The 27,913-nt window shown below is 40.0% G+C and overlaps 2 protein-coding genes and 1 long non-coding RNA gene across 8 annotated transcripts in view; 2 read left to right on the top strand and 1 right to left on the bottom strand.

Annotated features, from left to right (window-relative positions):
• The window catches only part of cabin1 (calcineurin binding protein 1), a 112,128-nt gene extending 103,355 nt beyond the window's left edge, over nt 1-8,773 (top strand). For all 5 annotated transcript variants that reach the window (XM_088618492.1, XM_088618491.1, XM_088618489.1 and 2 more), the window contains 3 exons: nt 4,631-4,807; nt 5,416-5,633; nt 6,355-8,773. In XM_088618492.1, the coding sequence (XP_088474618.1) occupies nt 4,631-4,807; nt 5,416-5,633; nt 6,355-6,522 (563 nt within the window). In that variant the 3' untranslated portion in view covers nt 6,523-8,773. The remainder of the gene's footprint in view (nt 1-4,630; nt 4,808-5,415; nt 5,634-6,354) is intronic.
• Nucleotides 3,420-5,494, bottom strand: LOC148641697 (uncharacterized). The gene is made up of 2 exons (XR_015929861.1): nt 5,360-5,494; nt 3,420-4,828 (listed from the first exon to the last, which is right to left on the bottom strand). It is a non-coding gene; the product is annotated as an uncharacterized LOC148641697 (long non-coding RNA).
• Nucleotides 8,774-20,430: 11,657 nt separating the features above from the next.
• Nucleotides 20,431-27,593, top strand: tbx16 (T-box transcription factor 16). Of its 2 annotated transcripts, XM_088618494.1 has the most exons (8): nt 20,431-22,142; nt 22,889-22,991; nt 24,191-24,355; nt 24,701-24,847; nt 25,217-25,287; nt 25,580-25,668; nt 25,963-26,182; nt 26,504-27,593. In XM_088618494.1, the coding sequence occupies exons 1-8, from the start codon at nt 21,934-21,936 to the stop codon at nt 26,961-26,963; spliced, it is 1,464 nt and encodes a 487-aa protein (XP_088474620.1). In that variant the 5' UTR covers nt 20,431-21,933; the 3' UTR covers nt 26,964-27,593. The 2 variants fall into 2 exon arrangements, with proteins under 2 accessions (XP_088474620.1, XP_088474619.1); XM_088618493.1 differs by lacking the exons at nt 20,431-22,142; nt 22,889-22,991 and having other exon boundaries at nt 24,073-24,355; nt 25,960-26,182.
• The last annotated feature ends 320 nt before the right edge of the window (nt 27,594-27,913 follow it).

The raw sequence follows: 27,913 nt of genomic DNA, 5'->3' as shown, positions 1-27,913 counted from the left end.
AAGCTGTAAGACTCGAAGACATTGTATAGAACAATATCCCAGCCCCATAATCTTAGTGATTCCTGATATTAGTTTCAAATATCCTAGCAGCCACATGTAGAGTTGTAATTGGAAGAGAAAATGGGCCTGGAAATAAAACATTTGTACTGGTAGCTTTCCTCAGTATATTTGATCCGTGTTAATGACAAGGCTCTGTCTTCCTTGGTGTCCTTAATGAAGAGAAACAAACCAAAAACCAAAAATCAAATAAACCTTAACAAGTGTGGATGATTAATGTTGACTTAGCGTGGGACTCCTGCTAAGTAAAGACCAGAAAAAAAGGTCCAGGCTTGTACACCTGAGGATATTTTTGTTCATTGCGTTTGCTCAAAGCAAACCATTAAACAATAGCTTTGAACATTAGAAAGGATGCCTGATCACAGGTAGAGACTGAGTGCAACACGGTCATGTTATGTTTTTCTGTGACTGCAGATATGCAGGGGAACTTGAAGGATATGATTCTGTAGGGACCTGTCCTGCTTGGTTCCAGTCCAAACCCTGTACTGCAACTCTTCTCTTGGCTTCTTGCTTGATTTCTGCACAGCTGAAACCTTCCCTTCACTCCACTGCACTGTTCACTGTGCTTTTATTCTTCATAGCAAGAGTCTTTTGCACTTTGCTTTTCTGGGAAGGGACAGAGCATTAAGTAAAGAAGTTCAGACTACAGAAGTTTAACATTGGTAGTTTTTTAACCTAATGCTTTTAAATAATTCCATGTTTAAAATTACACTTTAGATTCCTATTGGCTTGTTATGTAAAAGGTTATGTATTAATCATTAGCAAAAATTGTTTTTAGAATTTGGAGCCCTCTTTGTCTCTCTTAGAGGATAGAGTAACTCTACTTACTAGCTGCACTATCAGAATGGGTTATCCCTACATCTGTGCTGTATCTTCACTTTCATTTGCAGGGAATGTGACCACAGTAATGCTCAAGTTCTTAATAAGTGACCAAAACACTTAACTGCTTTCAGATCATAGATGATCCCTTTAGTGTCTTGTACTTTCCAAATTGGATGTGTGTACCCCAATTAAGAATTTGAAGACTTCTAGCCTTCCACCATGAATCAACATTTTATTCAAAAAGAAAGTTACTAAAGTAAATTCTTTAAACAATGTTATTGCTGGGGAAAAAATAGTCTTGGATGTATCTAACCTCAGTTTGGGTGCTCCACCTGCTGGTAATAAGAGTTAACTCTTTTTGCTATGTATGCTTTGTTAAGGAGGCTAATTTCACCAAGTTCATAATTAGACATAATTTCACAGTACACTGCTCTAGACTGGTCTTCTTTAAAAAGTTATCAACAAATACGAACTGGAAACAAGATTTTTTAAACTTTAAATGGCTGTTTATGTTTTGAGTAGTTGAACAATAGCAGAGCATCTTGAAAGTTCTATTTCACAATAGAGCAGATGCCTGGCCTTCAAGGTTGTTTATTGGCATGTTTACTGGCACGTTCTGAATCCTTGAACACTTGTGCCTTGACATGCAAAGCATGCACTCATTAAGCACATGAAGCATGAAGCACTCATGGTTCTGTTCTGTGCATCTACTATAAGGCCACTGTACAAATCCCAAGCTTCCTGAAGGTAGATTAATTTGAATCCAGACTTTGATCACTGAAACAACGCTATAGTGAAACAACACCACAGTTTTATATGCATTCTTGATTATCAACTTGACTTTGGTCATTTATCACAAATACAAACCATTCTATGCATGTAACACCAAATTCCAGTACTAAAGTGATTGTCATTACCAATCAGAATCAATAAACTTTGGGGGGAAATGTTTTTTTTTACAAGGCACTATAAGTTTGGTTTCTATTATTTTTAGTGCAAGTTTCATTAAATCAAATTCCTCATATGACTTTTAAATATTAACAGCTTGGCATTTTCTTTTCCAAAGTAGAAGGGCCTAGATCTATTTTATCAAGCCAGTCCTTTGAGAAATTTGTTTGTCAGGGCCTTAGGTTTTGGCATTAATTTTCAGTAGCGTTAACCTTCCAATGAAGGATATTAAGACATGATATATTCCTGTTTTATTCCCCATTTTGTGTTAGCTTCTACACCTTTAAAAAAAATAGTTCCTCAGAAAGCTTGTGCATCTTCTTAATGACGATGCCATTAGGCGCCAATTTCTCAGCACACTTACAATCTCCCATTAAACCTCATCCAACTAATTAGGTGACATATATAGGCTATTGTATTTGTTGGCTCCAACTGAAGTTTGCTGAAGGCAGGGGAGGAATTAACTAGCTGCAGCCATTTAAATGTATTAAAAGCAAGTAAGTAGGCAAGGATATTGATTTTGAGGACAGATTCTCTACCCCACACACAAACACACCCTCAGCTCTTCACACACACACACATGCAGTGATACTGAAGAGAAAAGAGCTGAACATTTGGACACTTGCTACTGAAAGCGCCAAATAATGGTTACCCTGGCAACACGGAGACCGAGATCGGCAGTGAGTGGATTATTACATTTGCTATTAGTGCTGTACGAAAGCACGCAGAGGATGAGATTTTCTGCTTATGCGAAAGCACAGCGAGGATGGGATTGTCGTGGGGCAGTATATGTTTTATTTAATTGGCTAAGCAGTCGTGTGGAGATGGTAAACTGGATGACCCATTGTCAGAGCTGGCTCTCGGTTGAGATAGCTCCTAAGTTGGCATGGGGGACCAGGTGCACTCCTTCAGAGGCAATTATAGAGTTACCTTTTTGTTTGGAGTTCTGACGGCTGCTTAACAGTGAGCAAGCCTGCACCCTCATGATTGATTACATCCTGAAGAAGTCAGGCCATCCTCTTTTTGTTTGGTTTTGTTTTTCTCGTGTGCTGGCAACTGGGTACAGAGTGATGACGCTGGCATCAAAGAAGAGCGTCTGAACATTATGAAGTACTGAGTTCACAACACCCCCATTAAGTGGTTTTTGAATACATTCCAAAAACTTTAAGTCTCTTGTATCATAATCATAGCACATTTAACTTTTGTGTTAGTGTTGCGTGGGTATTGAGATATTGTGAATGTACTTTGTTCTCTTTTAACATATTTATGTGAAGATGATATGCAACTACATTGCTACAGCGCTACAGTTATATTGTATAGTGAAGAAAACTGACAAGCTTAGTCTTGACATTTTGCTCTTTTCATTTTCATAACCCCTAGACATAAAGCCTGCGCACACTAAGAAATAGCTGTCTTTGAGAGAGGAGAATGAATGCATCATTACTAAAGTGCTGTGAAGTGCTGCTTTTCTCCATAAATTGAGAATTATTTTCCTTTCTTATCTCATTTTACGTTTTGGCATACTGGCACTTGATAAGTTTATTTGTGAGAAACAGTGTAGTGCTTCCAGAGATGCTATTAAGAGTCCAAACTGTATTTTCCCCCTTTATTTCTATTTTGTTCCATTTAATATCTGCATACAATAATGAGTTAATGCTCAGTGTTCACAATTACGCTATAATACTGTCTTCATTTCCAAGTAAATGTTTACTTGTTTTTTTGTTTCCTTGAAGCCAACACATACTGATGCAGCACCCTGTTAGGACTGACTTAATTTCTTAATTTACTGTTTTTTTTTATTGTTAGTTGCCAGCAGGATTCATCATAAGAACATGACGTTCAAGACTTGGCAACCTTTCTGTATTATTATAAAAATAAAATTAAGAAAAGTGTCTGAATTCAGAAGACAAAAGTAGATTTGTTCTGTGGATATGCAAGATGAACATGAAGGGATTGAACAAGTGTATGATGAGAGTATACCTTGCCAATTTTATTTCACATTAGTCCTTTGAATTTAACTTAATTTATGCATTTCTAGTGCCATCTAATGGAGGTATATTGAACTGCTGGAAAAATGCCCGTTTTTTTTTTACATTAATTATAAATGTGAAATTTCATCAGGGTCTTACAATGTCCCTGATATTCTTAATCTTGCCTGTGGTAATTTTCTTTTCATCTCATGACATTGCTTTGAGTTAATAGTCATGAATGTCAAGGGACTGGCGGGAGTTTGGATGAAGTCTTGCCCAGGAACTTCAGGGACTGGTGACATGCAGTAGCAGTTACAAATGGCTTTTTTACAAGGATGTAATTGGTTCAAGCTTCGACTCAGCTACTGTCTTGTTCCAAGTGGAGTTCTGCACCTTTTAGACAAGTTGTTATATTGAGGTCTGGCTGCAGTTGCCTGTGAAGCCTCCACTGTTGATGCACACTGCAGTCCGTACCTGCTAAGTGACTCATTCATCCTCATTCACTCCTGATTGTGCAACCCTGCCCTAACAGAGATGCACAATACCACTTGATCCAGGGATGTCTCACACAAACCAGGCCGCCGCTCTGCTGACTTCCTGATGCGGCCTGATATCCTCTTCAGGGCCTCTGAGTCTTCAGCATTTTGTGCTTAAAAGTAAACAGAAGAATTTGTTGAGATCCAGCTTCATATTACAACACAGTGTTCAGAAACAGACCACAGAAACACCAGCGCTGATCATTCCCTGTGTGGTGTGGGAGCGTAATTGACTCTTCGGGCTGACTGCCTGTGTTTCTGACTGTGTTTCCGGCGGGTTGTCATCATCTCTCTCAGGTGAACCAGCGGAGGAGCCGCTCGAGGGACTGGGCTATCGGCAACAGGAATCCCACCTGTGTCAGCAGATGAAGATGGCCACCGTGTCGCCAGGGCAGGAGTCCCATGACTGGCACAAGGAGAGTACCTTCACCCAACAGGAGGGTGTGGGCGACCCCTCTCACTCTGCAGGGCAAGGTGAGCACACAGCCTGCCAGCCTGAAGAAATAAACCAGCTTCAGCTTTTGTAACAATACCAACAAGACCATGTGCTGCTGTGTTTAAGGGAAAAAACACTTGTGTATTTTTAATGTATTTTTGGGAGTTAATATTGAATTCTAATGAATGGTTAAACAAAGAGGGACACTCATTACAGATGTTAACATATTTATGTTTGCCTAAGAAGCTTCCTTTTTCAAAAGTGAACAAAATAAGATATGGAAAAACTAAAAGTATTAAAAAATTAAAAAGTATTGTATTTTTCTGTGGCAATGAATGTGGTGATAACTGAATGTCAAGATTCTTACCTAGTTGCACTTTACAATTTACCAAATTTGAAGGATAGCAGTACCAAGAAAAATAATGTAATGTAATGTACTCCCTTTTGATTTGTTTAGTCTTTGTTATTTTTGCTTTTTGTGTTTTCAGTTTAGGGTGGTAAGGGGATGCTAGCTTAACGCAGCTCAACATCCCTTACCAGCCTAACCTGCACACTCAACACCACACGTAAAACATTCTTGAACAACATACCTCCAACTCCAAACCGGACAACAGCATCCAGTGGCATCTGTCTTTTCTTTATAAAGCCACTGCAGAGACCTCATCAGACCCACTCTCACCTGGGAGTCAGTCCAAACAGCTGGAGAGCAGTCGGATACGATCCCGAATTCCACCCAACATGCCAAAGCTCTTCATCCCTTCCACCGTCACCAAATTCCCCCCGGAGATCACGGTCACCCCTCCCACGCCCACCCTGCTCTCCCCAAAAGGCAGCATCTCGGAGGAGACTAAGCAAAAACTGAAGGTACGCCCAGGTCACGTGTGAGGAAGGCTCAATGGCTCAGACGTTGCGTTTCTTCTTAATGTGTTTCAGGATGTAGTTAAACTTTACTAGTCCCCTTTCAGGCCACAGTAGTCCGTTAAAACAGAGAACGAAAATATAGTAGACACTGTACCTCTGAACATCACTTTGCCACTGAGCTGTCTAGTGGCACAGTTTTAAAATGAACATTTCTCTCTACTGCTTAGATACCTATGTAAGCATTTACTGTAATTTGTACTACTTTCATAGAATCATTTGGATGTTGTAAGCATAAAACCACTCTCAGGAAATGGATTGGTTCAATGTTATCAGATCCACAAGGATTCTCTCACCTGTAGTCATTTCTGTTCTAACCAGCACTTGTATTTGCATTGTTTTTAGTAGACTGGCATGTCTAACATTAAAATATCAAATATGGTGTGGTTTTCCATAGCAGTATAACACAGTGTAGATTAGATCAAAAACTGGGACTGGTTCACTGTTCAACTGGGAGACATTCCCTGTGAAATCAGCCTGTGTTTTTCTTGAATACTAACTCTGTACAATATCAAATATGCCTAATCGTTGACGTATAGCTGGGCTGGTGATTTTTTTCATTCTAAAACCCGTTCGCACCCAAGTTCGACGCAATGCCAGCTCCTCCAGGGGGAATGTTACTTGCACTGTAGCCTGGGTCCTCAACAAGTGCCGCTGTCCCCTGCAGAGCGCCATCCTGTCATCGCAGTCGGCCGCCAACGTGAAGAAAGAGACGCTGAGCCAGCCGGCGCTGGAGGTGCAGGAGACCTCGAGCCAGGAGTCCTCTCTGGAGAGTGACACGGACGAGGAGGAGGAGGAGGAGGAGGAGGAGGAAGACGACTACATGGACATCTGACCCACGCTCCCTCTCACCGTGGCCACAGAGCTCGCCGTGGTTGCAGCTGGGCCAGTTCCTGCTCCGCTCTGGAGGTGGCACACAGCTGCTGATCTGCAAAAAACAAAAAAAAGACTTCACAAAGACACAAGGAAAGGGGGGGGGGAAGCCTGTTCCTGATTTACCTGCAAAAACCAGCAGTCCAAGCATGCCTGTCTATGTCCTAATACCCCCGGTTTCCTCTCCTCTCTATTCTGACAGCAGTGTGACCCAGCAAAGTCCGAAAACACCGGCGTAGACAAAGAACTGGTTTCTGAAGGTAGAACAAAAAAAGTTCTACCAGAGATCTGAATGTTTTGGCTCTGTGTTTGTGTGAACAGCTCCTCCCCTTGAATGTTTGTTTTTCAAGTCTGGACAAGTAATGCCTGGGGTTTGAAGGCTTTTACTTCTGTGTGACCTTGTCTTTTCTCTTCTTTGTGGGAAAACATCTTGATATCATATTCCTGCTGTCAAATTTAATGCTTATTCTGAAAGGGCAGCTAAATAATGGTGTGTGAACTTCCTTGTGGGAATATTCAAAGTGCCGTTTCCAACAGTGCAACAGGAAAGACTTTGTTTAATGTTGGTAAGAACCACTTTTCTTAATGGAAAGCTGAAAAAGACCAAACAGCATGTCAAAACCATAATTCAAATACCTAAATGAGATGATAAAGCCCTAGACTTGTTTAAAGAACCACACTCATGTCTCACCTACATTTTGCTATGCAGACACAAATCCAATGAGACTGTACTGTAAGTAAAGAGGTACTGTTTGAGCGCTTTAATGTACTTCGTTTAGATTTACAAACAAGAAGAGCCTTTTCATAGTAAAAACAGAGCTTAAGGGTTTTTTTGTGGTATTTAGTTGGTTGCCCCTCAGGATAAAATGTGAAGTATTACGAGACCAAGAGGACAGCGGTGCTGAATTGGACTTAACCAATGGTGGCATGTGCAAAATATACTGTGGTTCTGATGTGGAGCTGAGGCATTAAAATGCAGAACCATTCTTAAGAAGTCTTTGTTGCTTGACCTGTTTTTCTAATAATTATGGCACTGTTATTTGAAAGTAACTATGGTAGCAATTGAAGTCTGGAAACTTCAACTGATTGCAGGCTATGTTTTGTGAGCACAGTATTCCTTGAGTGAACTTGTGTAAGATTTGGAAAATGGTGATAGCTTAACAATTTACTTTTTCTCAAATCAAGTTCAGGACCTGCCACCACTTAAGAATTCTCAAATCAAGTGCCACTAGTATTTTCAACAAAATTGGGATGAGTAGCTATGGATAGCAAGAGGTTTACATTTCTTTGTTCTTTGTGTGATCTGTAACTGAACAGCTGTTCCTTCAGTGTGTTGTCCTTAGATGTGCTGTTGTAAACCTTCTGTCATTTTAGGAACCTTAAGAGCTACTGGGAAAGCTGTACTGCACAGACCAGGGGTCTCCAGCTGAATTCCGGCAGGGTCTTGTCTGGTTTTTATTTTGACCTGAGTACTCAATTAATCAATTAACCTACCCAGGACATTCACAAGTATTACAGTTATGCAGCTAATTAAATAATTAAACCTACCTTGTAAGTGAGATTGTGTGTGAAGCAAAAAATAAAGAGAGAAGATACTAAGCCCTTCAGGAAGTGAGTTAGAGACCACTGGAATAGGTCAATACAGACCACAGTTCCACCAGCAGTTAAAGCTATGTTACTGAAAAATAGAACAGGTTAAAATAACTGCAGTTTCAAGAATCACTAAAATAGTGCTCTAATTGCCTGTTCATAAGTGGCCTATCTTTTGGGTACAAAAATAACCATTTTGGAGTATTTTTGCAAGCGCCATATTGAAATATTTTCCTCTGGCTGTATGCGTTTGAATTTACTGGTTATATTTTGGGTTTTTGTTTTTTTCATTCCCTTGATTTTTCAATGTTTCTTGTGTAAATTATATTAAAAAAACATCTTTAATGGACTAAAACTTAATTGAAGACAAAGGAATGTTTTTATACAGATTGTTTTCTATATGAAGATGGCTATTTGCAGTATTTTATGGTAAATACTGGAAAACCACGTTTTTTAAAAAAAGTCTTTGTAAAATAAATGTTTGGGACATAAGCAAAAAAAACCTTGATAAAACTACCTGTAAATGTAAGTTTGTGCTTTTTGTGTAAAATACAGTTTTGTATTCTGCTAAGCTTCTCATGAAAATGTATACTGGCTGTGCATTAAAGAAAGGATTTAATGCATGTGGCTTAGGATGCATTGCATAGTGTTGGGAAAGAGCAGTGGTGCTTTCTTTTAACAACAGGTGGCAATGTTGTGCTCTGAAAAACAAACTGCAGTATTAAGGACACAAAAATACATTTGATAGCACAGCTGCTTGGAGTCATGAGTGGCTATTGATTGTAAAATCATGGAGCTTGATGAAATAGATGTTTTACTTTATAGGCCATATGTTGCATACAAAGTAGGTACCCCTTTAGATGTGAATTACATTTTTCCACTTTTTATGAAAACATTACTCTAAACTCTTTTGAAAACACCCTCATAACAGATGCACTTCTAAATTTGTCCAAGTCTTTAGAAAATGAAGTGATTTAAGAATTATTGATAAAACGCACTAGATGGGGACTCTGCAAGAGCAGGGCTGGAGTCCACTACTGTAAGGATTACGTTTTCATGACTAAAGGTTCAAGAACAGAGATTCCACAGCTACCCCAGTGCTCATGTACTGTGACTATCACATTGATGGATGCCAACCCCTCACAGATCAAACCTACAGTGCCAGCACACAGCCCGATTGGTAGATGAATAACTTTTTACTGTTATGTCACATTTATATAAACATCACATATTTAAGAAGATAAATTGTTCTTGAATAAATTTAATATTTAGGTAATAAATTAAATTACTAATATATTAGTTAAGAACTTACTAAATCACTGGGTTTCCTCTGGTTGCTCCAGTTTCCTCCCACAGTCCAAAGACATGCTGGTAGGTTGCTTGGCTTCAGGGAAAACTGTCCCTGCTGTGAGTGGGTCTGTCTGCCCCGGGCTGGACTGGTGCCTTGTCCAGTGTGCATCTTGACTAAATGCTGAAAATGTAAAAAGTTTAAAGGCCGATATGTTAAATGTGTCAAACAGACGCGGATCCTGGATCTACACCTAAATGCCTCTTATTTGATCAGTAACATCAATGCATACGTGATCCTAATCTTTAAAAAAGCAGGTGGCATGAAGTAAATCTATAATAAAAGCCTATAATACTCTGCTTTCTCACTGCAAAGATCTTGCTTTCATCGTGAATTATCAGTTTATTCCAAGGGGATGTGGGTGAATTATCCATCCCTTTTCTAAATGTCCCAGGTTATAGAGGGTCTCGGGGGAGCCGGAACCTATCCCAGCAAGCAACGGGCACAAACACACCCACACTCAGGTTTTTTTTTTGTCTTCATTATTTAAGAAAAAACATGCTGAAAATTATCTTGTAGTAAACATCTTGCTTTCTGTGGGTAAAACAAAATGCAATTGTAGCAACAGGTCTCCAAAATCACAGCCACAAGCCAGTCTGTCTCTTTTCCCCACTTTGACAACAAGCGAATGTTGATGAGTTGTCAACATCAAGGAGACACAGCCAAGACACAGCTCTCCAACACAAAGATTCAGCTGTTATACTGCCATCTAAATACAGGGATATGGAGGACTCGGTGCGTATTCATTTTAGGATGAACTAAGGCCATCACCACAATATACTCAGCCAGTTTCTTGATTGACCTTAACAGAGGAAGCTATTTTTGGATGCCTCTACCAGAACTTATTTACGCCCGCAATTTCAAAGTCATGTCTGACACCCAAGCTCCTGGTTATTATTAGGTTAAGTTTGCTATTGCAGTACTAACTGGTGTAAATATAATTTAAACAGCAGAGGGCAACAGATATCCAAGAAAAACAATGCAGTCACCTACATACATTATACGTTCATTTACATTTTAATACCAAATGAAACACTGAATAGGTGACCTGACACTTTATATTTACTGTACTTTTAAACTGACTTCTATAAGTTGGCCTCTTTAAGGTCAATAATTAAAGTATTCTGCAGTAATGGCAACAAGCCCTATAAGAAACACATCAGATAAAGCTTTAGTTAAAAGGTCACAACGTTATGACTAGGTAGCTTGTTCCATTCTCCCACAACCATCTGGGTAAAGGCATGCCTCTTGTTCTCAGGTTTAAAAGCACTTCTACATAGTTTTTAGCTTATGAGCTCTGCTTTGTCTCTCACAAGTAATGGTACACTAATCGAATCCATTATAATTGACAGACAGCTTGCTAATAGACATCGGAGCTCAATAACTTTCAGAAAGATAGCACAAATAAATATCTAAAGATTGATAAATAATACGTTTTTATAGTGAACAAATTGCTTATATTTTATTTGATGACAGTGCTTTTGTCTGCTGCTATATTTAAAAGTGACTGAATATAAACATGATTCATACATATCATACATACAGTAAGCATCACAGAAACAAAGAGAAGTCAGGCCTTAACATGACAGCCTTAAACGGCTTCAGTTTACAGCAGCAGTCTTGCAACATAGATGCTGTGAGTGTCTGCTCTACGTCCCTCTCTGAAACAGGGGTGCCACCTCCTTTGAGTCAGTTAAAGCGACCAATTAAGGCATCAAAAAGGCACAGTACATGGCTAATGTCAGTGAAAGGTGCTAAATCTCTCGTCTAAGCACTCCAGTCCACTTTACGAGCCCAAAGTAACCCGTCTGATCTTTGGCTGCGTATTGGCAGCTGTTAACTGGCAAGTATTCAGCACAAGGGCAGTTAAAGCAAATGGTCTGAGGTTGACACCTCTAAGATAGAGCATCGGTGGTAAAAAAAGGGGGGATCAATAGATAGATAAGGATCTGAGTCAGGATGCAGCTAATACGAACAAACTGAAGAAAGTCATGTCCCTTGCCACGCCACTGTACAAACAATAGCAACTAAAATGTAGCATCTTATTTTCAGTAACGGGGAAATGGAAGTAAATTCAGCATTAAAAGCATTATGTAAAAGTAGAGCTGGAACACCAAAAGACCTCCCACCATACTCACGACACTCCCTCAAAACTAAAGGCAAGTACGGTTATATGCACTCTTGGCCAAGACGAACGTGTGCAGCCCCACCCCACATGCTTTCATTTACCCTAGTATTAAATACAAGACTTCACGGCACCAAATATGGAATGACTGTGGGGAACCAGAGTTCGCACACATAGGTTTAAGTGGAAATGATGAAGAAAAACAGGGTTGTGGGAGTTCTGGAGCAAACTGCCCAGCAATATTGGTGAAAAAGCATCCCTGGAGTCCCCCCCAAGAAACAGCCCAATAAGATTCTGGGCTGAATTTGCTACAAGTAGCCAAAACATGAGCCAAGTGGCTGCGATTTACTTAGAACCTGTTCTAATCTTCTTAAGCCTGTGTTCTGCCTAAAATATTCAAGACTGGAAGCCTCCATTAAAGATAGAACAATACTGTTGCTTTCTGGCCCAAATAGGGGAATAACACCACCCCTTGGTACGGCACCACAATACCAAGCCAAAATGAGTCTGCTATCTAGGACACATTGTCATGTAGCTCGTTTCTTAGCTAGGAGCTGATTGATCCCAGGATCTCATTCAGCTATTTCTTGAAAGAAAACCTGTGTATTGGCTTCAACGTAATGACTGGCTAGCTAGTTCCATACTCCCACAACCTTTTGGGTAAAGAAGTGCCTCTTGTTCTCAGGTTTAAAAAGCACTTCTTCAAAGTTTCAACTTATGTGTTCTGGTTTGTCTCTCACAAGTAATGTCACGCTCTATCTGTCTGAATGCATTATAATTGACCTAGACAGCTCGCAAATAGAAATTGGCACTCAATATCTTTCAATGATATACCACAGATAAATATGTAAAGTTTCATAAATAGGTTCAAGAGGGTAGCTGCGTCAGAATGAATAGACTGCATAGGAACAGGTAAAGGTTTATTCTGACTGCAGATTTACGGTGACATGCTGGGTCAGATTTTCCCTGAAAGAAAAACTGCACTGGTCTTACATCTAATCCCTCTATTATAAGATTGAGGCCCTATTTCATCAAAAAGATACCCTGTTTCTTCAAAAACTGTTATTAATCAAATTAAAGCACAGATTTTAAATAAATATTCATCTATTAGGTTTGATTTCCATAAACAAGAATAAGCTATTTACTTCAGTATTACATTGTAGCATTAACATTGGCAGTTGTCTGTGCATAGTGGAAGTTAGTGTGCATTAACATTTGTTTCAAGTAATGAATATTTTAAATTACTTAAGCGTTAGACTTAGAACATTACATGTCATCTTGACAATGTCGACATAAATCACAAGGGCATGCTTTCTTTCCACAAGCATCTCTTTTAACACTTCTACACTGATAAGACTGACGCCCTTCCCAAGAATAAAAAGAATTTTTAACATGCTGTTATTACAGGTATTGCAAATTGAATGTCACATTTTAACACTGCAATTAAATTCAATCGCACCTCTACCTAATTAATGCTCTTGACAAAATGCATCTCTATTTTAAGTGTGATTTTTCCAAAAGGAAATATAGCAGGTTAGTAGTCTCTAGAAATTCAGCTTCAGATCTTTCTGTAATTAGGGCTTCTGGGTGAGGAAGTCAGTGTCTGACAGAACTCGCTGTGTCCTAATTGTTACAGAAAAAATAACTGCAACTAAGGTTTATTGAAGGGCTTATATTCAAGATTAATAATTTCTAAGGAGACAGTGGGGGGTCTTATAAGACCCTTCCTATCTAAGAGACAAAGTTGTCCTCTTGCCTTGAAATGGTCTTCACCACATGAGTTCAGACTGACTGCTTTCACTTTGAAGGCTCAGTTCTGGTAATGAAGTGAACAGTACTGGAACTCAGGCTGCATATTAAAAGCTGGCTACATCTGATTTACATGTTACAGAGCTACAAAAAATGAATAGAAAAACTAATGGGAATCACATTAGAATCACACTCAAGCCCTTTCCCTGTAATTAGGAGTGAAACAGCTCACCTTCACAGCCAGCAGCTGGTGATAAAAGCATGGATTCTGCAGCACTAAGTGACACTCAACAAGTGACTCGATCACCTAAAACAGATACAGATGGTGCTTAAGTAGTAAGACCGTGATACAGATACAGTAGTGGGTCTCAAACGTCAAATTCCAGAGGCATGTGGACATACAAGGCCATTAAAGATTTGTTGACTCCAGTGTCATGTCTAAATTTCACTTGGATAATCTGGCCTCCCCGACATCCATCCACCATCTTGCCACTTTCTCCAATAAATACAGGGTCAGGGGGAGCCAGAGCCTATCCCAGCATGCTATAGCCACAAGGCAGGAACCCCAATCCATCGCAGGTACACCCCCGCAGCAGGGCCAATTCCTCCAGAAGCTCTTTAACCTGCCCATGTGCCTTTGGATTGTGGAAAGAAACTGGAGCACCCAGAGGAAACCCAGTAATTTCTACATTTCTAAATTTTGTAAATTAGTTGGCAATTTAATTTAAATAATTTGTGTTCTTAAATATGAGACTGATATATTAACATAGTAAAGAGTTATTCTTCCAGCAATCTTGCTTTGATCTGTCAGGGGGTAGGATTCATCAATGTGATAGTCGCAGTCCGTGGAAGGATTCCTTACAGTAGTGGGCTCCAGCCCTGCTAATGGGTTTGCTAAATGCGAAGTACTGTGCCACCTCTACAACTCGTTCTGCTGTGCAGTGAGTGAGGACCTACTGTAGGTTGGTTCTCTCCTACAGTATAGGTGAAGTGCTTGGGGATTTTTTTAGATGGACAGAGCAGCCCAAAAGCAAAGAATGATGTCCTAGTGTGACTGTGTCAGCACACAAGCTGCAAAGGATCAAGCAGAGGTTAATTCCACACTGAAAATAAACAAAACATCATGTTTCAGATGCAGAGCCTGCTTTTGGTATTGCAAATATCACACCACAAAAAGCTTCATAGGAGAGACTATTTTTTTACTTTTCTGTAAGAAATTAATCTCTGCTTGTTCCTTAATATTTAATATTATCATACAATTCAGTGTACAGTACATTTTAATGCTTTTTTTAAAACCCCAACAGTCTAAAGTCTTCTTTATTGCTATTTTTCACACTAATGATTTGTTGCACTATACACATATTTTGTACATAAATTTCAAAATTTTCAGATAAAAACAACGTCACAAACAATGTGCAAAAAAGTGTTTTATGTATATTAACGTATAATTATAATCAGTAATTTCTAAGACAATAATCCACTACAAAATGTAACACTTGAAGGATAGTGGGGTTTTAATGGAATACTGAAGAACTTCTTGAACGACCCGTTTTCTCAGGAAACAGCTTCTAATGATCCACTGCTCCACTGACTCCTGTTGTCTGTCTAGCTCAGGAGATGTAGTCACACAAAGCTTTTTAAACCTGTAAAATCTGACAGCAATAGCAAAAAAAACTCAGTGCTACATAAAGGACAACGTTGCTATCGTTCATCCTCTGAGCTATGTATTTTTCCACATTGGAATTTGACATGTTGCAAAGTACTCCATCTCACCTTTCAGCCTCTCCTGTCACCTGTGCTCAATGCAAGTGTAACACGACAGGATGAAACCCTTTCCTCCGGCTGACTGTGTGTCAGTGGCTGGAGATGAGAGTAGTGATCCTCAACATGGACACAGTCATGCTGATGCCCTACAGAGGTGCAGGAGGTCTCAGAAAATATTGTCATTAGCAAAACTACAGATTATTATTATTATTATTATTATTAGAGTAGTAGTATTCAACCTTCAACACTTCATTACGGCCATAACAACTAGCTGCATGGAACTCACCCATGTACTTTTCTAACTGCATCATACAGTTCAGGGTCATGAGACAGCTGCTATTTAGGTATATTAAGCACTTAATGGAACTCTGATCCTGGAGGAATGTAAGGTATTCCGTGTCCCAAATTCTGTACGCCACTTCTCACCTATCAGATTTGAAACTATAGTTAATAATCAGGCAGTAATCTTAGCATCCAGTTTGTAACCACTTCTTCCAGTCTGGAGCCCCAGGCAGCTCTCCAAAGCATAAATCATCACCATTATTATTGTTAGTAGTAATACTATGTGCCAGACAGCACATTTGGAACCTTTTTAATAAAATACAAAAATACAAAATATTATAAGTTCAATTCAGTTTTAGTATGCCCTTTCAGAGAGTCCTGTCTATGTCTGATCAAACTGCCAGACCATTCTCAGCAATAACACAGACCACAAAGGCACCGCAACTGACCTAATGAAAATTCTGCTTTACATCCTCTTTAAAATCCCTCTTTTCAGGAGGAAGAAGGCTAACTATGAAAGTAAAAAAGCATCTCAGTAAAAATTAATTTCACATGCCTGTACTAACTTTTGTTGATCAAACCAAATATAATCTGAATCAAAGCTTGTGAAACCAAATACTGTATTTCCTTTCTGAAACCTAAAAACGAGCCTCAGGGTCCTGGTGTCCCGATTGCAGAGACAGTTCTCTGAAAACCTGCACCTAATCTACAGCAGAGTGACGTAAGGAGACTCAGGTCAATATCGGGAATGGAAAGCAGAGGTGTTAACATCGCAGCAATTGAGCCTTGGCAAACACCCCTATAGACTTTAACTTGGATTCCACTGACATGCAATAGGCCTGATCAATAATCTAACAGCCCAGGCTTTTAAGATCTCTGATCATAAACATATCCCCAGGCCTTTTAAAATGGACCTAAATGAACCTTAACTTTTTAAAAGGTGTTTTTTCCAAGAAATTAGGTGGAAAAAAAATAAACTGGGCTATCAATTTATCTGGCTTGGGCTCAGACAGCTACCTGATCAACTGTTATCTTCGTTTCCATGACTCAGAAAGCCAGGGGCTAAATGCATACCATTACAAAACCGAGAGATTGGCTATAGTCCACTCCAGTTGGCAAAACACCTTTTGTTCCAAACATGTCAAGAGTGAGAGCCCAAGTTCATAAAGCCATCTCACACTCTGATGAGTTTTCAAAAGCTAATACCCATGACAATAGGAACAGTGCTGACTGCTTAGGTTCCTTGACTTTCAAATGTAAAAAAGGTTCCAAACTGTTCACAAGGTTAAGTATGCCTGCTGCCATGTTTCTATAAAATGTATTAGTACAATATGACAATTGCCTGCTTTATCTAGCACTTTCCTTCCTCAGAAACACTACACATGTAAGAGATCACCCACAAAATTCACCACTGCCACGCAGTACCAGCCTGGGTGACAAGTGAGAAACAGCTTCATCATGTGTGTTAAGAGGGAAGTTTAAGTAGGCCAGCTTCATCCACATTCAGGAGGAAATTCAGCCAGAACAGTGGGGTTCACAGCCCTACTCTTAAGAATAGTGCCATGGACTCCTTAGTGACCTGCAGTCAGTTTAAGAGCTCACTCCTAGAGCAGGATCACTGGAAACATTAACAGTCAGGGAGCCTGAATACAATACCATCCTAGTAAAAGTATCAAATTTAAAGAGCTTTATCCATTGTAGATTACTATTAGGTGATCATACTTAGCTTGCGTGGTCAGGCTTGTAGGTATGTAGAGAGAATACCTTTTCCGATCTTATCGTATTAATGAGTGCTTCTTTGAGGAATTTGAATTGATGCATTAATAAAGTTTATAAAGGAATGCTTATTTAAAGAAAAAAAGACTGCACACCCCCTTTATAATGGGAGGAGAAAGAGATATTTAAATCCTGCAGATGTAGAAAATTCTTGTTAAATTCTTGTTAAATTGTTTACTTCAATCCATATGCAACATTCGCTTACTACAAAATGAGTTAGAACAGTCAGTGTAGGCACCTTCTACATCCAAAGTTACCTTTAAAGTAAGATGTCCGTAAGCCTTTTAAATGGGAATCAGAGTGGGTGGTCATCAGTACAGATATGAGTCTTCTTCCGAATGCAGAATCCATTGCATTGGTATTTGATTAAGACCAGATATTACTTTTATCAAACCACATAACTCATCTCTCATGTGCACACGGGACTGCAGTGTGGTCTTTCCACAAGTTATGGAACTGCATGAATTCAATACAGGCCGTTATCTGAAGAAGTTAAAGAACTGAAGATGCTAACTGCCCTGGTTGTAATGGTCCCGTCAAAGACCTGAATCACGACGTGAAGATACATGCCCCCCCGCCTGGCACAGTGGCACTGACAGGTCTGGAGCCACTCTCCGTACATTCTGCAGTTAGACTGGATCAGACTGGCCACTTTAACACCCCAGTTCAAACTTGTCACTAGGGGGCGCCAGCAACTGGGGAATCCTATACTGTGGGCAACCACAGCGAGGCCATCTGGGGCCCAGGGACACAAGCAGCACATCTTCACAGCCAGGCCTCTCGCGGTGTAAAGGACGACGCGTGATTATTAGAGCTGGAGTTTTAGTCGCTGCTTCAGTTAGAATTAACGCTGGGGATCAACAAGCCACGCCAGCGAGTTTCCAGCGGGAGCAGCTCAGCAGAACCTGAGCAAGAAGCCCGAGAGGTGGCAGGGAGGGAGAACTGCACGTGACTGCTCCATTGCCCCTCCAATGGGAAGTAGTGGGTTTAACACAAATTCGGTCATGTTTTTACAGTCACCAAAGCTTTCATTACAGTAAATAGCCAGCCATTTTGGGATTCGAAAACCGTCAAAGGCCTAAGGTATGTCAAGAGCGAAAAAACAGTCCCACCCAGGATATGAACTCCTGCTGTCAGTTCTCCAATCCAACCGCTGTTCCACACCGAGACACCATCTCAGCTCTGATGTGCTTGTGGCACTGGGATAGATGACTTATTAGGATTAATTTATCACAAACCCATTGCCCGGAGGCATGGGAGGACAGCTCTATGGGCCTGGAACCCCCAAAGGTTTATTTTCTCCTGCTGAGAGTTGTTTTAGGCTTTCCTTTGCCCACATGCACTATGTGTTGCCATATTGTTAAGTCTGTAAAGCGCTTTGTGGAAACTTGTTGCAAAAGGCACTTAAAAGATTGATTAATTATTGATTGACTCACTGACATTATAAATTGTTCTGTTTCCTTCACAGATTTTAAAACATTCTCCAGAGAGTGCCATTTAAAACTCTACAGTGTTAAATTTCCACAGAAAAATATAACAAACATTTAAGTTGTTTTATCAGATAAAACACAGGTCTCATGTGGGAAAATCGAGTTGCTTTGTGAACACCACTGTGACTTGCAAGTGTTGCGTTTCAATTCAGTTTAATATTTAGCATGTTTATAGGGAGATGTTTGAACAAATATACAACCCTTGTAATTCCACACAGACAAGAAAAATAAAAAAGCAAACAGATTTCAGTTTTTCAGTCTTCTTTGGGTGGTCTAGGCATGAAGGCTAAAGAAGCCTCCACAAATGAAACATTCTGTTTTTCCTTCTTTTTTTAAAGTGGTTTTAAAACACTTTCAACTGGAAGTGACGGAAAGCAATTGACATTGAACATGAACTCAACCAGATTGTTTTTCAAATTACTTTTTGAATTAGCCTCCGATGCATGAAAAAAACTGTACAAGCAGAGGTTTAATGCATGTTGAAAACTACAAAAAATATGAAACCTTTCTTTTTTGCTGTAGAGCCCTTTTAAGTGTGTGAATTACTGAAAGAGACTGGTTTGGATTTTAAAGATGGCGCCTTCATACATGTGAAGTGAAGGTTATGCAAATGTGTGTGTCCACCATGCGCAGGAGGTTTGTTTTTTGCATCTGTATGGAGCAGTCACTGAATAAACGTTTCCACAAGCCGAGACAAGGCAAGACCATTAGCCAGCTTGTGGATTTGAACCTGGTATGGCCAGGGGGAGATCTACCATTGTCATGAACAGCAGGCAGAGAGGCAGGCTGACTGCAGTGGAGATTCTCCTAGATAGACCCAGACCTTGATAAGTGCGCAATTGAAGCCCAGGGCTCTTTCTCAGAGACAGGACCCTGCCCTCCAGCATTGAAATAACTGCTAAATGCTCTCTCTCTTCTCCCATTTCAAACACTCTCTCCACCCAGGGTACCATGAATGTTCCAAGGATTTACCCTTTCAGGGAGAAACAAGCATAATGGGATTAACAAACTGCCCATTCTCTTGTCTAGACACCCCAATATACAACCTTAGCTGAGCTTGCACTGCACACAATACCTCACACTGAAAAAGGGGTAAAACTCACTTTATAACAGGCTCACTCAGAAAGGTACATCACATAATGGATTTATGTTCCATTCTTTAAGAAAGGATAGGTGCATCATAGCGTGTGTGTGGGGGTGCTACATCCATAAGTTCATTGTATTTTTATTATTAGTTATTTAATTAAAAATAGCTAATTATTTACAAAGTATTTTAATCAAGCACTTTCAAGACTTCAGAAGCAGAGTGCTGATAAATGTATCTCATCCATTTTGTAATTTGCAGTTCTTTTTTCTTAGAGACTAAGTTGTTATTCCACTTTGTAGATGCCAGACTCCTTTCGATTTAAAGTTTTTTTTTATTCTGTCAACATTCGATAAAAGCATGCCGTAAACACCACGTTGACCAAACACAGTCAACACAAAACAAGACTTAGCAAAAATATGCTGTCGTTTGAAAATATGGGAAAAAAGGGCTTCGTATCATCATAATCTGAAAAAAAATTGGCGAGATCTTTTTTAAGTAGTTCTATTCACCACCCCATTGGTTTAATATTCTGTAAAAGAACGTTTCTCAATTTTTAAGCCCTAATTGGACATAAACTTTAACACTTCTTTGAATCTCTAAATTGTTTTTAATACATTTTCTTCATCAATACATAGTTAGTGTGATGAAATACATTAATTCGTACAATAGCGCTATTACACACAAGGCTGTAAAAATCAATTGAATGAAGTATAAAGTACTCGACACACTCATGCAGACAGATTCAGGAGACACGAGACAGATTTGTGACATGGCAAATACTTTATATGAAGTGGAAGAATAGTAGTTCTATAGTTTTTAATATTTTAAGAATATTTTTGTGACATTCTTATTAAAATAAACATTAGAATAAATATAAGGGCTTTTGAAAGGCCACTATGATTTAATTTGTCAAATCTGTGTACTTGTGGAAGTGAATGGTATATTAAATTGCTTATGAACACTTATGTTAAGGGCTTGGTTGTTCTGAATCTTTTTGTGTGCATTTTTTAAATGATAGTTTTCCAACTTTAAATCCAGACTTCCATGTTTAAAGCAAAGTCATCCTTTAAATGATAACTTGCACTAATAAAAGCACAATAATGCCAAGGGAAAAAAAATGTTTGGCTTTGGTTGACCAATCAAGTCTTAAATAAAGCGTATTTTCAACAGACTTGTTTACTTGAATACCAAATGCCCTATTTCCCACTTTGGCGTTCTCTCTGCTTACAGGAATTACCTGGATATTTACAGGGATTTTAGCACCAAAACCTGGTTCTTTCTCAAGAGGGGAGGCCTATCTGTATTTGTTTAAAAGTCTGTTAGCAGTTAATAAAGATGCATTTCCTCCAAGGTGCTTCCTGGGGGGACGGTATCAAGACGCTGCTAAGTTCCTTTGATTTGTCAATCGTCCAATCAGGAATGGGGACGGTCCTCTCACTGTGTCACTTCAAAGGAATGGAGAACAGTCATGGGCCAAGAGGCCACACCCACTCAGTTGCTCTCTTAAAAATGGAAGACACCCCCATTTAGAGATAGACCACTCACTCAAGCCCCTGTATTTCTTGAGCTCACCTTGGATTAAGCATCAAGCATCGTTCTTCCTTGGACTTTTACAGAGGCAAGAGAACGGATGTACTGCAGACACTGTTCAAGGGCTACCAGAGGACACATCTTCAACTCAGTGTTCCGATCTCTATCCTATTCTGGATTCTAAACAGTAACAGCACATTCTCTGAAACTATGCAGCCTGCACGCGGTAAGTGTTAATTACTTGCATTTTCTATTTATTGAAATTTTACTGTGTAAACTAATGTTGGTCTGTGTGATGTTTGCCACAATTTTCAACATATTCAGACAATTTACTGAATTATTTAACCAGTATCCACTAGACTAGATAATAACCTGGATGCTGTATCTGGAATCTTTGAAATACAGCTCTTGGAAAAAAATGTTATAGAGGCAAACTATGCTTTTATTCACATGATATTCACATTATTCCTTGAAAAGAGGTGGAGAAGGAGAACAACATGATTTCATTTTAAAGTTTGCCAAAGCCAGTGAGTGTTTTACATGTACATTGCGCATTGGATACAACGGATGAAAGGTTTAACATATATTGCTCTTCTTAAATAGCACCTTCAGAGGTGTAGCTAGCCTGCTCAATGCTCATGCCTGAATATTTCCAGGTCATGACTGTTTCCATTTTCTTCCCTCCAGATCTGAAACCAAACTTCAGCATCCCAGTCCCCTCCACAGCTGCAGGGTCCGACTCCTATCTGCAGAGCAACGTCCGGATGAGTCTAGAAGACTCAGACCTCTGGAAGTCTTTCCATGAGCTGGGAACGGAGATGATCATCACTAAACCTGGCAGGTAAGATGCACACAAAGGTGTAAAGGTAAAATTTAATCTCCCTCGTTCTGCTAGAAAACAATGGCCCCTGCCTTACCTAATGGCTCCAGTGTTTTTTTAACTTTGCTTTGCCCAAACTGGGCTACAGTGTCATTACGTATATAGTTAACCCCACTTCCATCTTCACCCTTAAGTCTCGCCTGCATTATCCTGAAAATATTGATCCCAGAACTTTTTGACAACCTTTTAATTTCAGCTCACAAGAAAGAATGCCTTAATAAAACACTCATGTTGACCTGTAACGTTTCTTTAATGCTGCACTTATATATATATATTCAATTCAAATTACTTTATTCATCCCTAAGGAGGGCAATTTAGGAAGAAAGCAGTCCGACATACATCTCATTCCTAATAAAACTGGTAAAAACATTGTATCTAAGAAAAAAATAGATAAAATAACAAAAAGAACAAATGGCCCATAACAAGACTATGAAAGTAACAGTGTGCACTGTAAGAACTCTGTCCTATACTAAAAATAAAACAACAACAATAATAATAATAATTTAAAAATATATTTCAAGTACATGTACATTTGTACAGGGTGCTCTATAAAACATTGATCATAGTGATAGACCTTTATGCTCATTTTTGCTAGCCTGATGGCCTCTGGAGATTTTCTCTAAAATATAAGCTGCATGTAACAAATAAATCTGTATGTACTCCCACAGATGCATTGCTGATAAGCTTCTGCTTTTTGTCTCTTTCAGGAGAATGTTTCCTCATTGTAAAATCACCCTCTCGGGCCTATTACCCTATGCCAAGTACATTATACTGGTAGATATGGTGCCAGTAGATGGTTTCAGGTACAAGGTAAGATATTTATCTTCTTCCTCTCTTCTCTGCATCCCATCACAGAGACAGCTGATAGCACTGCAATTTCATCTTAACTCTGCATTGTGCTGTGCAGAATATAGATTCCTGGACAATAGTTTTTTTTCAGCTCCACTTTGCACCTGTGATTATACTTAGAATATAATTTAATATTTAAAACAATAGAACATTTCACTTTTGGGGCCATTGTTAATTAACATACTGTTAGAATAATTGCACAGAAGCCTTCCTCAAAACATCTCAGAAAATATCAGTGTATTGGACAATATAAATTGGCCTTGGTATGAGTATGGGTGTTTGTATCCGTGTGTGTCCTGCAATGGGATGGTGTCCTGTCCTGGGTGCTCCTTACGATCCTGTACTGGATAATGTACTAAGCTGAACATGGATGAATAGATATAATCAGAGAAGGAGAAAAATATTATATTGGCCATTTCTTTCCTTCTCATCTATATTGTATATGAACAAATTTTCAAGTGAAGAATCTCAAAAGAAAAAAGAAGAATGCAAACTCAACTGGTGAGATGCAGAAGTTGGCCATGTTGCAGATAATCTCTGGAGAGCTATTCAATTGCTCTTTAGAGTTGGGATGTTGCATCTTAATTTAGGCTCATATCAGCAACTCTCACACCCAGATCACAGACCAGAGGTGCTGCCAGTCAGCCCTGTGGCATTGCTGAGATCAAAGTGTGTTATCACTTCCCGTTTCTCAATCCCTTGCTGGACAGCCACTGTCCTAGTCTCCTGCTAAGAAGGGTCTCCTTCCGAGCTCCATGCGATCGCTTTCCCCTGGCTATTTCAATTAAGTACTGTTCAGAAAAGCCGAGCTCAACACTGTAGTCACCGCTGTCTGCAGAAGATCCGACAGAAATGCCTCTTTTTGCTTTGCTACGTTTATGCTTCCCTGTGATCTCAGGAATCACTTCTTTTAACTGGCTGCGTTTTCACCGTTATCTCAATGTCACCGCTATCTATTCAGGCATGTAGTTAAGATATCAAAACACTAGCATAAGAAAAAGTGGAAAATTGAATTCTTAAGGTTTGTTCCTCTTTATCTGTATTTTTGCCCAGTAAATAAGCTCTGTGTCTGTTAAAACTACACACCTTCTTTTTATACCGTAACGGCAGTCAGCCTAAGCGCATTTTTCATGTGGACGACCCTCCGTTTACTTTCCCAGTGGAACAAGGACCGGTGGGAAGTGGCTGGAAAGGCAGAACCGCAGCCCCCGTGTCGGACGTACCTGCACCCTGACTCACCAGCCCCCGGCAGTCACTGGATGAAGCAGCCGGTCTCCTTTCTGAAGTTAAAACTGACCAACAACACTCTGGACCAACATGGCCACGTAAGGATGTCTTGTAATCACTGGCAGTACTGCCCTGTATTTCTGCTGCAGCCGGGTTTTGTTGACATAGTTGTTATTGGTTTTTTTCCCCATGTTATCACGCTCTTTTTGTTCTGTTCAACACAAGTTCGGGATAAAGCATTAATTACGAGAAACCTCCAGACGTAGCCATAATGACAGAGTCAAGTAATTGGTCTAATTTTAAAAAACTGCCTTGAAAAGATCAAATTGATCAGGTAACAACCTGATAAACCGCTGCAGATTTAAATTGAGCAAACGCTGGGGGGTTTCCAAGTGTACAGCGGCTTCATGTACAGAGAATCACAGCCTTTTCACTGTTTGCAGATCATTTTGCACTCCATGCATCGCTACCAGCCCCGTTTCCACGTTGTGCAGGCTGATGACCTCTTCAGCGTGCGGTGGAGTGTCTTTCAGACTTTTACCTTCCCTGAGACTATTTTCACTGCGGTCACAGCGTACCAGAACGGAAAGGTGAGCCACGTCAAAGTCAAATGCATTCAGAAATTCTGCATCCTCCACTTTCTTAATCCAATTAAGAAAGTTTCTTAATCCAATTCCATGCGCGGAACACCCTGGGCAGGGCAGACACACAGACACTCACACAAGCGCCAGTTTCCCCAGAAGCCGATAAACCTACCAGTATTTCTTTCCTATATGTCCATGAACACAGGGAGGACATTCAAACTACACACAGAAAATGCCCCTGGTCTAGAACTGAACTCAGACTCCAGAGCTCTGAGGCAGCCATGTTAACCAGTCCGCCCCCAGAAGTTTACAGCTGTCTTTTACAGGGCGTGAAGTAAAATAGCAAACTCAATTCTTATCTCCTTTTACTTTCAGATAACCAAACTGAAGATTGACCACAACCCCTTTGCTAAGGGCTTCAGGGAACAAGGAACCAACACAAAGAGGTAACCGAGTGGACTGCAAAAAAACTCTACAAAAATGTTTAGTGTAATTTGTACTTTTTTTAGAATTAATCTAATCAGCTGAATGCCTAGTGAGTGAACCTTTTCGCTCAATAACATAGTGAATTATTTAGACTGTCCTTAAATATAAAACTATCACCCATTAACAGACATCAAAATATACACATTAAGGCCTTTTTGTAAAGAGAAAAGGTTAATTAGGATTTTGTTTTACCATTTTCTGTGACTGATCTAACTTTTATTGCCAGTCCTTAACAGCTTTTTCCCCCCCCAGACGTATGCTTAAAAGTCAGATGTGCCCAGAAAAAGATGCGAAGAAAGCAAATGCAGTCAAACAGGAAGACGAACAGGAAAATCTTCAAGGTAAGAACCTGAATCTAAATCCAACTGACAAGGCTGACACTGAATTAAAAGACTTGGGAGGATAATTGTGCATTTTTAGTGAAACTACTTCAAAACAGAACAGGGAACACTTAACACTGGTATCTGGATACAAAAGAAAATGAAATCATGTGAAATTCACAAAACTGCAGATGGAAATTTTCAAAGGTCACATGCCCTGAGGTCAGCAGTGGTGAATATGCTAGTTCTCAAGCTGGGGTTGTGTCGTTTGTGTGGCGTTTAGTGATTGAACGGTCCTTTGTGTTTGTGAAGCAGAGTTCAGGGGGTCTTTCTACGAGAGCTACGAGGAGGACCACGCCAGTCTGCCCAAGCCCAAAGACGAAAAGTCCGTTAAAGAGGGCCGCTGTTCCCCTTGGGGGGCAGATCAAGATCCCTCTCAGAGCCTGCGGACAGACTCTCCCTTGGGTTCAGACACCAGGGAGATCTACAACACAGAGCAACTGGTCCCAGCGCCCGCCTCCTACCAGCTCTACAGGTAAATGGGCAGTCCACGCACAGTAGTTACATTTAAGGCACTGTCCTGCAGTACATTTACTTGGCTTTGTGCTTGTTTCCTCTCTACCATGCTTTTACCCAGCTTATACTGTTGTACTATAGGAGTTTACTATGGTACCTATGCCTGCTTTCTAGGAAATAGTGCTAATGGGCAAGAAAGTGCTTTTATTATGATTTCTCCGACATAAACATTTTCTAAAGCTGCACATTTTATTTCTTCAATTTCAAAGAGGTGCTGAAGAAACGTATTACCGTAAAGCCCAGTTGGGATGACCTGACATCAATTCTCTTCCCTCCTCAGCAAGTTCCAGGATTTTGGAAAATCTCCTTCGTCCTCCACCAGTGCCGCGAGCAGCAGCCGCAGTGGGCGGCCCAGCTTTGAATCCAGAGCCTCAGATGTTGCCACGGTGCCAGACCAGGACACCAACAAGCCCTCTGCCCTGGAAATGCCCTCCTCGTCCTGTCCTCCCTCTCTGCCCCCGGGCCCACCTGCGCACCAGGACTATGCAGGAGTGCTTAATGTTGCCGTGGCGTCACCTCAAACCAAGACGGGAGTCATTGGCCACATTTATAACCCCTACACTACGGAGCAGGCTCTCGGGCAGTGGAATGGGCCTCCCCATGGCCAATATGGGTCCTCAGCTTACCCCAGCCACCACCTTCCCTCAGACTACAGCGCACAGAGCATGCACCATGGGTATCACCACGGCAACGTGCCTGACTGGAGCCAGTACCCACTGTTCTCTTATTCCTGCTGGTAGACACGCCAAGCAGATTGAAGACTCAAGTGCTGCATCCACCATTTTATACAATTACTGTAACAAAATCCCTTGAGATTCACTGGCTTAATGCCAGATGCCACCCATTCCCTGTTTTTATCACTAACAGTAAGGCCTGTTCAATACCCTTCGTCTAGCATGGCATGTTAGAATCAAAAGAGTAGAGAGTGTGTTGTACCATAAAGAGCATGTGTTGAAAGCCAGACAGCTGAGGTAGTTTTATATTATTTTTTTTTTACAAATAGCAGGCTCACAGCAAAGATATTCATTTCAAGCTGATGCAGATAGAATTGACTGTTTTTTCTTACACTCGGCATCAGCAATTTTTCAGTGCATCAATACGAATAAAAGGAATGATTTTCAACTTATCTCAGAAGGTTCTGGCATATTGAGTGTATTTTAAACTGCCTGTTTTAACTTGTTCCAATCACTTTCTAAAATCAACCAGGAGGCCTCACTGTCAACTCATTTTATTTATTTAGAAGTTGCATTTCTCTTCCTTTATATATTATTATATTTTGTAAAAAGTTGAGTTTGTTTTCTTAAAGTCTTATAATTGTGTTGTAATAAGTAATGCATAATGAAAATAATAAAAAGAACAGAGCTAATTTAGCAATGCCGTCCTTATCGCATCCTTGCAACTATTAACAACAGAATAAAAAAGTGTATATGTATTGTAAATACAGATTCATTATATCTGAAAACCTATGTGTATGAAATGTCTCATCATAATCTGATGACTGAACATGCACAGAACTGTGTTTTTAAATGACATTTTTGTTGCTTTGCATGAAACCCAAAGCCTAATGTGTGAGAAACCAAAAATGCACAGAATCCCTCTTTCTACAAATCTAATAATCGCCTGTTTCACCCAGCTTTATTTTGCCTGTGTTAGTTGTCCCCCAAATACAGGTCCTGGTTTCCTTCTCAAG

This window comes from Lepisosteus platostomus, chromosome 24 (genome assembly GCF_059453375.1).
Source record: "Lepisosteus platostomus isolate fLepPlt1 chromosome 24, fLepPlt1.hap1, whole genome shotgun sequence".
Lineage (NCBI taxonomy): Eukaryota > Metazoa > Chordata > Actinopteri > Semionotiformes > Lepisosteidae > Lepisosteus > Lepisosteus platostomus.
Note: the sequence above shows the minus strand (reverse complement) of the source record. Positions and strands in the feature narration are given on the sequence as shown.